General features: G+C 52.5%; 1 protein-coding gene across 9 annotated transcripts in view; it reads right to left on the minus strand.

Moving 5' to 3' along the window:
• Positions 1-358: 358 nt before the first annotated feature.
• The window catches only part of Pbx4 (PBX homeobox 4), a 48,290-nt gene continuing 32,928 nt past the window's right edge, over positions 359-15,720 (minus strand). For 6 of the 9 annotated variants that reach the window (XM_059244885.1, XM_059244878.1, XM_059244879.1 and 3 more), the window contains 6 exons: positions 9,158-9,396; positions 8,697-8,887; positions 7,026-7,161; positions 2,585-2,738; positions 2,206-2,312; positions 359-656 (listed from right to left, as the gene is read on the minus strand). In XM_059244885.1, the coding sequence (XP_059100868.1) occupies positions 564-656; positions 2,206-2,312; positions 2,585-2,738; positions 7,026-7,161; positions 8,697-8,887; positions 9,158-9,396 (920 nt within the window). In that variant the 3' untranslated portion in view covers positions 359-563. Of the gene's footprint in view, positions 657-2,205; positions 2,313-2,584; positions 2,739-7,025; positions 7,162-8,696; positions 8,888-9,157; positions 9,397-13,168; positions 13,387-15,720 lie in introns of those variants that run through there. The other 3 variants (XM_059244881.1, XM_059244882.1, XM_059244887.1) reach the window with 2 other exon arrangements.

The raw sequence follows: 15,720 nt of genomic DNA on the forward strand, positions 1-15,720 counted from the left end.
CAGGGTCCTCTCAGGACGTAGACGAAAGGGCACTTGGCCACTGTTGTGATGGTGGCTGACAGTGGAGTCAGGACACAGAGACACTGGTTGGTATGTGGCTCCAGGGGGACAGGCCAGATGAAGACCTGAGAGCAGGCCCCCTTAGCTGCCACTGAGGGGCAAGGGGGGACAAGGCTTCAGGTGGTAGAGGGCATGATGGGAAGGAAGCTCAGCACCTTTTAGCTAAAGCAAGCACTGAACCAGTTCCCAATCAGAGCAGGGGCCATGCCACAGCAGCCACAAGCCGTTGGAGCTGGTGATGGCATCCAGGCTGTCACCTGTCACCTAGACAAGCCCAGATTGAAACCACTGGAAAGCAGACAAGTCAAAAACTTTAATGGGGTGCTCAGACAAAGCCCTAGATGAACAATCCACAGTCAACCAACAAATTGTTGTTTAAAAAAATCACGGCAAGGCAGGTAGGTGAGCAGCCAGGAAACGTCCATCACCACAGCCAGGGCTTCTGAGGTAATTGGCAGGGCAGAGGTCCATTCACCCAAGGCACTCAACCAGGTTCCCAAAACTTAATTAGACACATCTGAGTTGAAGCTGCCAGAGTCTCCGGCAGGTGACGAGGTTGGCTGTGGGGTGGTGGCCCTCTGCCAACTGCTGTGAGCCTGGAAAGACAGTGTGAGAGGAGTGACCACCCAGTCCCTGTGTCCCCAGGGGTTCTCAGAACTTTCTATCAGATTAGTTCCAGAAAGAGCTAGCTGAGCAGTGGGGTGAAGGGGTGGGCACTGAGTCCCTACCCTTCCATGAAATGCCTCTGGAGATGTCAGAACCAGAGTCTAGCCACAGTGGCCCATGGCATAGCCAGGGCTCACAGACAACAAGAGCTCTACCTCACAGGGCGGCCTCCTGTCTGCAGCGTGCACAGACATGGCACACCTTGGAGCTTTTCCGCCCATTGTCTGAGCACAGCTGGACAGGTGTGCCAAGCTCAGGGACACTGTCCTCACACACTGTACGAGGCAGAGCAGGTTTGGCAGAGGCTCTGTGAGTGAGGCCATGGCAGGTGTGTGCCGAAGCACCTGGGTAATGGACAGCAACCATTCTGGCAGAGTGACCTTTAAGAAGAGCCAGGAGGCCGGGTGGTGGTGGTGGCGCACGCCTTTAATCCCAGCACTCGGGAGGCAGAGGCAGATGGATCTCTGTGAGTTTGAGGCCAGCCTGGTCTATAGACAGAGATCCAGAACAGGCACCAAAACTACACAGAGAAACCCTGTCTCAAAAAACAAAACAAAAAAAAACAAAAACAAAAACAACAACAAAAAAGAGCCAGGAGGATGGAAGTGGTGGTTTGGGCCTGGCATGATGGTGCATTTATTTAACCTCAGGCCTCAGGAGGAAGAGGGAGGGGGACCTTTGTGAATTTGAGGCCAGCCTGGTCTATATAGTGAGTTCTAAGACAGCCAGGGCTATGTAGAGACCCTATCTCAAACAAACAAACAAACAAACAAACGGTCTGTTTGAATCATATTTTAGCTGAAAACTAAGGAGGATCAGGTAGGGTGTCTGCAGGGCATGCATTGCCCCAGGTCTGACAGGTGTGCTGGTCCAGGGCAGGGCAGGCTATCGCCTTGCTCCAGTTCCCCCTCACCCTGCTGGTTCTGTCCTGGAGCACCAGGTGTGCAAGAAGCAGGCCCAGACTGCTTGCAGCCCACAGCCTGTGTTAGGCTGGGACTCATGGTGCTGGCGGGCAGGGCCAGAGTGAGTCAGGCCCACTGCTGTCCTGAGCCCCAGGGCTGGTTCTAAGGGAGCTTCTGGGAAGCCCATGGGGCTCATGGGGCCATGGCCTGTGCCTCCATGCCAGGCTCCAATATTTATGCCGTGCCCTCACAGGTCCTTGAGAGGAGGCTTCAGCCAGACCCCCAGGACAGACTGGGGGTCACAGGACTGACAAAGCATCAGGTGACACTGAGAGAGCTCTAGAGGCAGCTTGGCTGTCCAGATCCCAGTTACCACACCCCGGCCTGGCAGATGCTGCCCTTCCGGGGTGAGACCCTCCCTCCCACGTCTCCAGCCCCCAATGATAGATAGGTCTGAATCCAAAGGTTAAATGCTCCCACTTTTCCTCGGGGTCTCCTTCCTGAGAGACCCAGCATCAGGGTTCCTCTACTTCCCCCAAGCTCAGGAGGGGTCCCCTGGTGGCTGCAGCTGACTCACCGGGGTCTGGAGGCATGCTCCCCCAGGTGGGGGCTGGAGGAAGGCCAGGGTCCGCAGGGTGAGAACCATGTCACCTCCACTGGTCAGGGGGAAGGGGCCACAGGAACCTGAGAGAAGTGGGTCGAGTCAGGCTGGCATGGTGGAGTGGGGAGCAGGAATCACAGCAGAAGCTGGGCCAAAAGTCACAGGGATTTCTGGGTGGCAATTGCCCAATCCCTCACCAAAAAGGACTCTGGATGTGACTCCCTAAAGCATCTAGCCACCTGCTCTTCCCGAAGCCCTGTGTGGGTGAGGCTGGCTGGCTACAGGGATCAGGTGGTTTGGGTCACACTTAACCCTCCAGAAAGTTTACAGTTAGGGCGGGCTATGGCCTTGTCACCTGGGCTGGGTGTGGACGGGCAGCTGGTCTGACCCCCTGGGCCCCGGGCCATGGTGGCCGTGGAGGTCTTTCCAGTGTACATGGTGGCCTCTTCTTGAAACTTCCCAGTGTTCTTTTTGTACCGGATTCTTTTGTTGCCAAACCAGTTAGAGACCTGTGGATAGATGCACAGATAATGGATGCTGTCTTGGTGTGGGCTTGCTGAGTGGTGGTGGTGGTGGTGGTGGTGGTGGCACACACCTTTAATCCCAGCACTCAGGAGGCAGAGACAGGCAGATCTCTGTTTGAGGCCAGCCTGTTCTACAGAATGAGTTGCAGGACAGCCAGGGCTGTTACACAGAGAAACCCTGTCTTGAAAAACCAAAACCAAACCAAAGCAAAACAAAACAAACAAACAAGAGGTTGGGGGCTGGCAAGAAGGCTCACTAGGTAAAGGTGCTTGCCACCAAGTCTAGGAACTGAGTTTAAGTCCTAGGAACCACATGGTGGGAAGAAAGAAACAAGTGCTAAAGTTGTCCTGATTTCCACACTCCTGCAGTGACAGGCACCACACACACAAACAGTGACAGGCACCACACACAGTGACAGGCACCACATACACACACACAGTGACAGGCACCACACACACACAGTGACAGGCACCACACACAGTGACAGGCACCACACACACACACACACACACACAGTGACAGGCACCACACACACACAGTGACAGGCACCACACACAGTGACAGGCACCACACACACACACAGTGACAGGCACCACACACACACATACACACAGTGACAGGCACCACACACACACACACACAGTGACAGGCACCACACACACACATACACACAGTGACAGGCACCACACACACACACACAGTGACAGGCACCACACACACACATACACACAGTGACAGGCACCACACACACACATACACACAGTGACAGGCACCACACACACACACACACACACACACACATACACACAGTGACAGGCACCACACACAGTGACAGGCACCACACACACACAGTGACAGGCACCACACACACACAGTGACAGGCATCACACACACACATACACACAGTGACAGGCACCACACACACACACACACACACACACAGTGATAGGCACCACACACACACATACACACAGTGACAGGCACCACACACACACAGTGACAGGCACTACACACAGTGACAGGCACCACACACACACAGTGACAGGCACCACACACACACACACACACACACACACACACACACACACACACACAGTGACAGGCACATGGATTAATGCATGGTGTGTACACACACACAAATAAATAATACATAATTATAAAAAAATCACCACCACCACTACAATGAAAGACACTAAGCTTGATGGTTCACACCTGGTATCCTAGAGTGGGGAGGCTGAAGCAGGAGGATTACTGTGAATTCAAAGCCATCTTGGGCAACATAGTGAGTTCCAGGTCAGGCTGAGCTAGAATGAGATCTGGCTCAAAACCAAAACCTAACCTAACTCAACAAAACCGGAAAAAGGACCCAAATAACTGCAGTTTCCAGAACAGCATGGCTCCCTGATCTGCAAGGAGGGCAGCCATCTTCTTCACAGGCCTGGAGGGTGTGGAAGCCACACTTCACCAGGCACTACTCTTTCTAAGATTATTTCATTTTATTTTGTGTGCATGGGTGCTTTGCCTGTGTGTATGTGTGAATATATACCATGTGCGTGTCTGGTGTCCCTAGATGTGGGAAGAAGGTATTGAATATCTTGGGACTAGAGTTAAAGATGGCTGTGAACTGCCACGTTGGTGCTGAAATGTTACCCAGATCAAGAAGAGCAGCCAGTGCTCTTGAGACTGAGCCCTCCTCCTCCTCCTCCTCCTCCTCCTCCTCCTCCTCCTCCTCCTCCTCCTCCTCCTCCTCTTCTTCTTCTTCTTCTTCTTCTACCCAGGTCTAGAAGAGCAGCCAGTGCTCTTGAGACTGAGCCATCTCTCCAGCTCCACTTCTTCCTCTTCTCCTCCTCCTCCCCCTTCCCCTCCCCTTCCTCCTCCTTCCCTTCATTCCTCCTTCTCTTCTTTTCCAGAAAGGGGCTTTTGGTGTAGCCCTGGCTGTCCCAGAACTCTCTGTGTAGACCAGGCTGGCCTTGAACTCACAGAGATCTGCCTGCCTCTGCCTCCCGAATGCTGGGACTAAAGGGATGTGCCACCGAATTTCCTTTTTGAGATGAGGATCTAGCTGTGTTGCCCAGGACTCCTGGTTCTGGTGACCTTTCTGCACAGCTGGGACACAGTCTACTACTGTCGTAGCTCCAGACAAGAGCAGTTTCAGTGTGGATGAGCCAGGGAGTTCGGACATGCTGAGTGGGAACCGAGGACTTGGTAACTGGTAGGAAGCAACTTTCCACAGGGAGACCTCACCTCACTGCAGGTGGGGCTGTGGCATCAGTTTTAGGGATCCCGGCCTAGAGGCCTGGCTCATTGGGTCCCATTTGGAGCCCCACCCCCACACTAGCTTGGCTCCCTTGTCCCTCTCCCCTTGGGGCTCCCTCAGCCTGAAGTGATCCTGTCTTGAAGACATCCCTGGCATAAGCAGAAGTACCTCCCGCCCTGACAGTGTCTCCTTCCTCTTGATTTCTCCTGAGATGTACCTCATGGCCTACTCACCTGCACCCTAAATTCAGAACCTCACTTCAACTAATGGCAGGCCACTTGAGTGGGTCCTGACCCCTCATGGATGTGACAAGGCGGAGTGGAGCTTCTAGCATACAACTCTGTTGTTGGGGATGGCCTCAGGGCCCAGGAGAGCCCTTGGAATGTGGCAAGACCTTTAAAACTTGTCGACCCTGCTCTCTGGAGGACCTGGCATCAGCAAGGCCAGGGGTAGGGGTATGGGGGAGTAGGGGTGGAGTGAATCTGCCTGTTCCTCACACTGTCTGTGGGGATTTGAATACGAATAGTCTACATACACTCATGTGTTTGAATGCTTGACCCACAGGGAGTGACATTATTAGGAGGTGTGGCCTTGGAGGAAGTGTGTCATTGTGGGTGGCTTTGAGGTCTCAGATGATCAAGTTAGGCCTAGTGTGGCATTCACTTCTGCTGCTGTGGATCAAGATACAGAACTCTTAGCTCCTTCTCCAGCACCATGTCTGCCTGCATGCCGCCATGCTTCTTGCCATGACGAATGAAATGGACTAACTCTCTGAAACTAAGTCAGTCCCAGTGAAATGTTTTTCCTGAGAAGAGTTGCTGCAGTCATGGTGTCTCTTTGCAGCAATAAAAACCTAATTGAGACACTGTCCCTGGTGCCCAAGCAGCAGCCAGGCTTACACTTCATCCAGAGGTGCAGGTCCTTCCCTTAGCTCTGGCCTTGTTCTGAGGGCACCATAGCAGCTCCCTGAAGAACAGGCAGCTGTGCCTGGGTCCCCTGCATGACGCTGGGCTCTGTCACAGAAACACATCTTAAGCAGCCTGGGCTAGGGGCTGACGATGATACCTAAGGGGTTACTCAGCCTTTCCAATGGTGAAGCAAGGAGGAATAGGGCATGCCAGAGGGCTCTGATGACTAATGCTAGAGTGCCAGTGTCCATCCTTCCTGGTGTGACAGAGGCAGAGGAGCTATGCCTGTGTGACCCGAGACCTTGCCAGACCCTGCTCTGCAGTCATACTGTCCACACTGCCTGGTGGAGTGGTCTGGCCTGCCTGCTGCCTGGACTGAGCTTGCCCTCAAGCCTTCAGGAATGTTATCTTGGCACTCTGGCCTTTGCTCGCTCTCTCCTTTGCCTCCAATTCCAAGACAAAGGTGACCAACTGCTAAGTCACAGGGTCAGGAATCTCACTCCAGCACACAACCCAAGGAAACTCATGCCACATATTGCTCCTGCAGCAGCCACACGACCTCACAGAGCCCTGCTGTCACAGCCTTTTAGAGCTCACACCAGCACCGGAGACTCCACAGCTTACCCTAGTGCTCTCACATCCTTCTTCCAGGAGAGGGAGCAGAGTCCCCACCAACGTTCTAATTCACAGTGCATGCTGGGATCTGAGCCGTGCCCGGCTGACACACACGGACAGTGCCACATAGTAAGTTACATTAAGCGACTTCCCAAGGAGTCCTCCCTCCACATTAAGTACCTTCCCCAGGAGTCCTCCCCACACATTAACTTTCCTAGGAGTCCTCCCACACACTAAATGCCTTCCCCAGGAGTCCTCCCCACACATTAAGTGACTTCCCCAGGAGTCCTCCCTCCACATTAAGCAACTTTCCCAGGAGTCCTCCCTTCACATTAAGTAACTTCCCAAGGAGTCCTCCCCCCACATTAAGTACCTTCCCCAGGAGTCCTCCCACACATTGTGACTTCCCCAGGAGTCCTCCCACACATTAAGTAGCTGCAGCAGCAGTCTTTCTCAACCGACTCAACTTCTTCCAGGGCAGGACGGCTCACCTGGGACACCGTGATGCCACCCTTCCTGGCCAGTTCTTCTTTGGTCTCTTCACTGGGGTAAGGGTTGCTCAAATGGGAATAGAAATACTCATTCAGCACTTCAGTGGCCTGCTTGCTGAAATTCCGCCGCTTCCGCCTGCAGACAGAGATCCTCAGTCTGCGATGTTCTCAGGAAAGGCACTCTAGTCACAGCTCTCACACCCATAATCCCCTGGCGGTCTATGTGAGTGTACATGTACACGTGTATGCGTGGGAAGACTAGTGTCCTCTGTCACTCTTGTTTGAGGCAAGGTCTCTGGCTGAACCTGGAGCTCACTGACCTGGCCAGACTGGCTGGTCAGTAGACTCCGGGCATCCGCCTGTCTCCACATTTCTAGTGCCTGGGTTGCAGTAGCTTCTGGCTTTTTTTTAAAAAAAAATTATTTGTGTGTGTGCGTGTGTGTGTCTGTGTGTATGTGTGTGCACACACACAGGTGCACGCATGTCATGCATGTAGGTAGAGGTCAGGGGACAACTTCCTGGCAGTTGGTTCTCTCCATCCATCATGGCTTCTGGTGTGGACAGCCAGACCAACCCAAGGCTTTCTCAGAGGCCCCGGTGTCCTCGTCCAGGAGTGGACTTGGCAAGGCCAGTCTGATGCTGGAGCCGGTGCCTCAGAGGAGTCAAGGCTGTAGCTTCTGGGGACCCAGTCCTCCCCCTGGGCTGTGGTCATCAGGTCCTTAAGCTGCTCTGTCTGAGGCGTTTCATGTTCTCTTTGCCACACTGTCTGATTTAGCTCTCTGCTGACCCTGGCCGTTTCCCCCTGCAATAGTATACAGGATGCTCTACTTCTTAATGAACCAGCTTGGCATAAGTTGTCACTTATGCAAGGCCTCCTGGTCCCAGCTATTGCTTAGTTCTCCTCCTGCAGGTTCGGGTCATTCTGGGTATCAAATTCAGGTCCTGAAAGACTTTTGCACCAAGTTATTTTACCCACTGAGCCATCTTGCTGGCCCATGTCTGGTGTCTGGCTTTTTATGTGGGTGCTGGGTATACAAAACCAGGTTCTTCTGCTCACATGGCAAGCACTTGACTGTCTCTCATTCCTGATCTTCTGCAATTTTTAAAACAGCAGTTAGGAGCCTGAGAGGCGCCCCAGTGGGTAACGAACAAGTATGGGGACCCAAGTCTGAGCTCTCTGAACCCATGTAAAAGGCACGTATGTCAGTGCATGTCTGTGGCTGTAGTGCTCTGTGGCAAGATGGGCAGTACACAGGAGAGCTCTCTGCAGCTGGCGGGCATCCAGCCTGGCATACACAGTGAAAACAAAAGAGACCCTGCCCCAAGCAAGGTGGGAGATGGAGACCAACATCCGAGGCTTTCCTCTGACAGCCACAGTGTGTCATGGCACACACAGACCTGTCATTCACACACAGTTAAAACAAACAGCAGTCAGTACTTTGGGTCCTCTCCTGGAGAAGCTGTGTGAGGCCAAGCCAGAACCTTTGTATGGACTTAAATCCAAGACAGGGCTGGGGTGGGGCTCAGTGGTAGGGAGAATATGTGCTTAGTGCAAAGTTCCCAGTTCAATCTTCAGCAACACAGTACAGGACAGACACCAGAGGAAGCACTAACTCGGCTTCTGTTCCTAAGAGTAAACCCTCGGGGAACCCGGTGGCATGCAGCCCTAACCTGGCATCCAGGAGCCGTGAGCGCAGGGTCATGACAGCCTCACAGGTGCTCTGCTTCAGCTGCCTCTGGATGGCACTGAACTTGCTGTGGATGATGCCCACCATGTGCTCCATCTCCTTGGAGGACACAGGCCTCACCCTACTCTGTTCCCGGAGAAGGTTGGTGACATGCGTAGTGAACTCACGACAGGCCTGGGGTGGGAAAAGATGGGCCAGCCTGTGACTAAGCAGCCAGGTGCAAGGCAGTGGGCTCCACACCTGACCACATCTGCCACCCCCACAGCTCACCCACAGGTCAGCGTCTGAGGAGTGAGGGAAGGGCTTTCAGTGACGCCAGCCACCTCTGCAGCGATGGACTGCAGCAGGCGTCCCTGCTCTGCCACAGAGGAGGGGGCTAGCGTCCACATCTGACTGTGGCCAATGTGCATTCACATGAGAAACTCTGGCGTGCAGAAAGATCACCTGTTCATACTTCTCTAGCTCAGAGTGGTAAATCTGTCGGATCTGGGACAGCTTGGCCCTGTAGTCTGAGTGCTCAATGCTATTGTCATTTGGACAGCCACCTGGTGTCGCTGTGGTGCCTGCCGCTGCTCCTCGTCCTCTCTTCTCTGGCCTGGACACACCCTCAGCCAGCAGCATGTTATCCAGCCTCAGGAGCTGAGCGTCGGGAGGATCCTCTTCCTGATGCCGGATGCTCACGGCTACATGGAAGAGACGGGCAGACTGGGATGTGTTCTCTGCAGAGAACAACAGCCAGGACCAAGTGGCACTGGCACCATGGCTGGGCATCATTTTAAAAGTTTAAGTTATGTCTACATGTGTGTCTATGTGTGGGTATGTGCATGTGTGAGTACAGATGTCCTAAGAGCCCAGGTTGAGGGTAAGCTGTCCAGTGTAGGTGCTGGGAACAAAACTCAGTCCTCTGCAAGAGCAAGAAACACTCTGAACCTCCAAACCGTCTCTGCAGCCCCTTTATTACAACATTGGATCAGAGACACCTAGGAACCCACCCAGACACCGACCCAAATGCCATCTTCAGGAGCACCGTCTTGGCTGTGGAGAGGATGTCAGGACAGTACAGCACATGTGGACAGAACCTGACAGCCACACTGAAGTGCTGGGGAGGGGGTCATGCTGGTGTTAGTGTGGATATAAAGGCAGATGCAGGGCTGGTGAAATGGCTCAGTGGGTAGAGGAGCTTGCTGCCAAGCCTGAAATCAATCCCAGGACCCACACGGTAGAAGGAAAATCAAATCCTGTAACTTGACCTCTGATTTACATGGTAGCTCTCCCAGCCCTCTTCCAAAGTAAATAAACGTGAAAAAAGTATTAAATAGCCTCTCACTGGGATCAGGCATAGTACTGCACTGATGGGTTCTCTAATGTGCCCACGTGTCCATGTCCCTGTGTGTGTGCACATGCATGTGTCCATGCATGCATATGTCCCTGTATGTGTGTGTACATGCATTCATCTGTGTCTATGCATCCATGCATATATCCATGTGCATGAGTGTGTGTGTGTGTGTGTGTGTGTGTGTGTGTGTGTGTGTATGTGTGTATGGAGGGTAGCACTCCTATAAAGCAGAAAAGGAAATGCTTGATCCAGGTGCTAGTGAGCTGGCTCATGCCTGTAATTCATGCATGTAACTCATGCACACACATGGTGCAGATATACATCCAGGCAAATACTAATACACATAAAATAAAAAATAAGCCGGGCGGTGGTGGCGCACATCTTTAATTCCAGCACTTGGGAGGATGAGGCAGGTGGGTCTCTGTGAGTTTGAGGCCAGCCTGGTCTACAGAGTGAGATCTAGGACAGTCAGGTCTACCCTGTCTCAACAAACAAACAAACGTAAATAGGGCTGGAAGACAGCTCAGCTCTTGCAGAGGACCCGGCTTCAGTTCTCAGCATCCACACTACAGCTTGCAACCATTTGTAACTTGTTCCAGGAGATCCAATGCCCTCTTCTGGTCCCTTTGGGCACCAGGCATGCACAAGGTGCACAGACATACAGTAGGCAAATGCCTGTTTCTCAGCTTAGAGACCTGTGTCCTCCTCCTGGGCTCAAGGACAGCTTCTGGCCAGTAGGCTGTGGGAGTCAGGTCAGGATTATGGAGAAGATTCTCTGAGTTGAGCCTTGGCCTTTTCTGGTGGAATAGGACTGAGTCTCCCTTGCTCTACCGCTGTCCTCACACTCAAGTCCTATAGGTAGGACCCACGGTGCTTCAGCTTGCTCTTTCCCTTGCTGTGGAATTATGGCTACTCTGGGGTCATCAGCTCACAGGAGGCTTCAACAACGTGCTTGGCTTGAGTAAGAACCTGTCACTCCACCCTATCCCATCATAACCAAAACTGTGCCCCAGTTCAGCTGTCTGAGCCTGTGGGTGGAAGGCACGCCCAGCTAGAATGTGTGGCCCTGCCTTCAAGCCTGCCACCCCCCATGGCTCCCTCCACGGAAGCCAGAAGTCCAGGATAGAGGGCAGGGTGAAGACAAGGGTTTCAGTGTTCAGGCACTCTGATCTGTCCCCATGGAAACCGGGATCAACCTTTCTGACCGGCTCAGACTGAGACACCTGAAGCACAAGATTGCCCTGCCAACAAGCCCAGGCCTGCACCACTGGTTTCTCCTTCAGCTCATAGAGCAAAAGGAGCTTCAGAAATGATAGCTTGCTGAGACTGCAGTCAGGAAAACAACTTCTTGTTTCTGGGCCTTGGGGATGCATGCAGGCGGTTGAGAGACAGGGTTTCATTTAGCTCAGGCTCACTATGTAGACTAGGTTGACCCTGAACTCCCAATCTGCCTGCCTCTTCTGTTTTGGGATTAATCACATGCCTCCACACTTAGCTATTTTGGCTTTTTGAGATACGGCCTTGGTTTGTAACCCAGAGAACTAACTCTCTCTCTCTTTCTTTGAGACAGGGTCTTTCTATTATGTAGCCCTGGTTGTCCTGGAACTCACTCTGTAGACCAGGCTGGCCTCAAACTCACAGAGATCCACCTGCCTCTGCCTCCCGAGTGCTGGGATTAAAGGCACACCTGGCCAGTCTTGAACTCTTTGTTCTCCTGCCTCATCCTCCCAAATGCAAGAATCAGGCATGAACACATATGACACAAATGTCTCACGGAGTCTAGGTTGGTCTCCTTGAATTTGCTGTGTAGATGACCTTGAACTCTTCTTTGTTGTTGTTGTTGGTGTTTTTTTTTTTTTTTTTTTTTTTTTTTTTTTTTGAGGCATGGTTTTCTCTGTGTTGCCCTGGCTGTCCTGGAACTCACTCTGTAGATCAGGCTAGGCTTGAACTCAAGAGACCCACCTGCCTCTGCCTCCCGAGTGCTAGGATTAAAGGTGTGCATCACCACTGCCCGGCATGGTGCATATCTCTAATCTCAGCACTCGGAAGGGAGAGGCCAATGGATCTCTGAGTTCGAGGCCATCGTGGTCTACAGATGGAGTTTCAGGACAGTCGGGGCTACACAGAGAAACCCTGTCAATCAACCACACAAATAAGCAGCAAGCCCCAGAGGCTACATATCCGAGGACCTGTGGTGACAGGGACAACTTGTGGACAGTGGGCAGCTCACAAACAAAGGGAGCAGAAAGGCATGGGTGGGGGCGGCAGGCCTCAGCAGGCAGTGCTGACACGGGCTGGTTATTAGGTACAAGGTGAAGTGGACCAACAGGACACATTGTGGCCTTGATGGGGGTGGGGAGGTAAGTCCTCTCGGCTCATCTGCATGTTGGGCCTCCATGCAGCAGCGTGCTGAAGCAGTAGTGTCACCAGCAGTGCAGGGAGGAGAGCAGTGCAGAGAGAGCAGTGCAGGGAGAGCAGTGCAGGGAGAGCTGTGCAGGGAGAGCAGTGCAGGGAGAGCTGTGCAGGGAGAGCAGTGCAGGGAGAGCTGTGCAGGGAGAGCAGTGCAGGGAGGAGAGCAGTGCAGGGAGGAGAGCAGTGCAGGGAGAGCTGTGCAGGGAGGAGAGCAGTGCAGGGAGGAGAGCAGTGCAGGGAGAGCTGTGCAGGGAGAGCTGTGCAGGGAGGAGAGCAGTGCAGGGAGGAGAGCTGTGCAGGGAGAGCAGTGCAGGGAGAGCTGTGCATGGAGAGCAGTGCAGGGAGAGCTGTGCAGGGAGAGCAGTGCAGGGAGAGCTGCTGGAAGCAGATCAATAAGAAGCTTGGGTGTTGGGGTCCCTGAGAAAGCCCAACTTCCATGCTCTCATTTTCTGGGACTCCAAGTAGCTGCTCCTCAGAATTTAAATAAGAAACTGATGGGCGGGGCTGAGGAGATGGCATGCCCTGAAAACAATGAGGACATGAGTTTGATTCCCAACAACCATGTCAAAAAGCCAGGTACCATCCCCGCAATCCCAACACTGGAGAGACAGACAGGAAGGGCCTGCTGGCCAGCCAGTCTTGCTCAGTCAGTGAGAGACTGCCTCAAACTATAAAACAGAGTACAGAAGAAGACATGTGACACCAACCTTTGGCTTCCACATGTAAGCACACAGCAGACAGGAAGGAAAGCTTATGTAACATCTGCACTGACAGTGGAGGCTGAGCAGGGCCGTGGGGCGTCCACAAATACTCCTGAGATCTATGTTCTGAGAGTCGCCGGAAACAGTAATGCCCCAACAGCAACGGCGTGTCCAGGGCCCTTAACTATCTCCAGGGGTTCTCTGGACCAAGTGGTACAGCTGGGCTGAGGGGAGAATGTGAGGTGAGAACCTTCTGGCAGTAGGAAGACAACCTTCAGTAGGTCACGGACCAGCTCTAAGGGCTCCCACTACCCACATCAACGTGAGTGACATCCTTGGCTGACCCTGACAAGCAGGACTGAGACACTGAGCTGTCTGGAGGTCACAGAGCAATGAGTCAGAAATCTACTCTCAAATGGCTCTGGAGCAAATGTCCTCGCCTTGCTTCGAAGACAGCTCTTTCAGGTGGGGTTGTGCCAGCACCCAGCCTGTAAGTACAGCTCTAACCCTCAATGAAGAGAGAATACTACAAAAAGCTGGTCACATGCGGAGAACACCAATTGAGGGGTGCCCAGCTCCAGCGGATGCACAATCCCACACGAAGAACAAGGGGCAGACTGTAAGAGCCAGGAGACCAGGACGTCTCTTGTAGAATGTGTCTCCTACAAATGACAGGGAAGCCACACCCATGAAACCTTGACAATATGACTGCTTAAACAGGACGTGAACAAGGACTGCACCAATAGATGTGCTAACACGAGCAGAGAGACCTCACAGCGTCCCAACCCTAGATTAAGAACTACACACAGTTGACTGTTGAGAGAGACAGGGAGGGAGAGAGGTAGACAGACAGACAGATAGATAATCAGTCTTTCCCAGGGATGAGGTCCCTGATTGTTATCCAAGGGCAAGGGGTCAGCCTTGCAAACATCTACACAGAGAAAGCTAAATGACCTCAGCAGGTGGTATCTCTCTCTCCCTCACGTGTGTGTGTGTGTGTGTGTGTGTGTGTGTGTGTGTGTGTGTGTAACAATAATTTAAAAAAGGTCATGAAGTTGAGAGGGGAGAGGGAGGGAGTACACAGGAAGAGTTGAGGAGAGTGAGGGGAAAACGATGTAATAACATTTCAATTTAAAAAATTAAAAATTTGCTGGGCTGTGGTGGTGCACACCTTCAATCCCAACACTCAGGAGGCAGAGGCAGGAGAATATCTACGGGTTTGAGGTCAGCCTGGTCTACAGAGCAAGTTCCAGGACAGCCAGGTCTGTCTTGAAAACAACAACAAAAAACCAAAACAAACAAATCAAAAAAATTAAAAATTTTAATTTACAAACTTATAAAAAGAAATTAAAAGAAACTGAAAAAAATAAATGCAAACCAAAGAAGCTACATTGGCCCTGGGAAGCAGACGAAGTGGCCTTCTGAGTTAGAGGGCGTGAGAAGACATCAGGGCACCGGCTGGTGGGTGTGCTGAGAGCAAGGGATGCCAGCCGGCACCTACCGCAGCTAAGGCACCAGAGTGAGTCAGTCCATGAGTTAATATGGTGTGGAAAATCAACAGACATTAAGACAGAATTGTCACCAGGCGGCGGTGGCGCACACCTTTAATCCCAACACTCGGGGAGGCAGAGCCAGGTGGATCTCTGTGAGTTCGAGGCCAGCCTGGGCTACAGAGCGAGATCCGGGACAGGCACCAAAACTACACAGAGAAACCCTGTCTCAAAAAGACAGAATTGTCTCCCCCTTCTCTCTCTTTTTAAAAAAATATTTATTTATTTATTATGTATACAGAGCTCTATCAGCACGTATGCCTGCAGGTCAGAAGAGGGCACCAGATCTCACTACAGATGATTGTGAGCCACCATGTGGTTGCTGGGAATTGAACTCAGGACCTCTGGAAGAGCTGAGCCATCTCTCCTGTCCTGTCTCCCTCTTCTCTTCTCTTTTCTTCTTTTTATTTTATGGGAGAGGGTCTCAGTATGTAGCCTTAGCTGATCTAGACTCACACTATAGACCAGGCTGGCCTTGAACTCACAGAGATCCACCTGCCTCTGCCTCCCAAGTGCTGAGATTAAAGGCGTGCGCCACCACTGCTTGGCTTGGTCCAGTCTGTTGTGTCTGAGCACAAAATTCCCAGCTGGTAGTGCTGATTTGGGAGGTGGGAGACATGAGGAAGTATAACCAGCTGCTTCACGTTCCCTCTCTACAGCCCAGAGTTGCTGCTGCCACCACCAAGCTTTCCTGCCATGACAGACCATGTCCCTTAACCCAGGGGCCACAGCAAACCCTTCCTCTTCACGTTGCTTTAGCAGGCGTTTCTGTCACAGCAGCAAGAGAATGAACTAAACCAGCACAGCATGCGTGAGGGCCTGGGTCCCTTCTAGCACTGTTGAAAACAAGACAAAACCAAGAAGACCAGGGACTCCGGACAGTCGACTGTGCACCCCTGGGTCACGGCACTGTTCCCAAAGGCTAAGAAGGACACACATGCATCTGTCAGAGGAACAGATACACAAAATGTGCTACACACACACAATGGAGCATGGAGCTGTATCTCA

This window comes from Peromyscus eremicus, chromosome 17, assembly GCF_949786415.1.
Source record: "Peromyscus eremicus chromosome 17, PerEre_H2_v1, whole genome shotgun sequence".
Lineage (NCBI taxonomy): Eukaryota > Metazoa > Chordata > Mammalia > Rodentia > Cricetidae > Peromyscus > Peromyscus eremicus.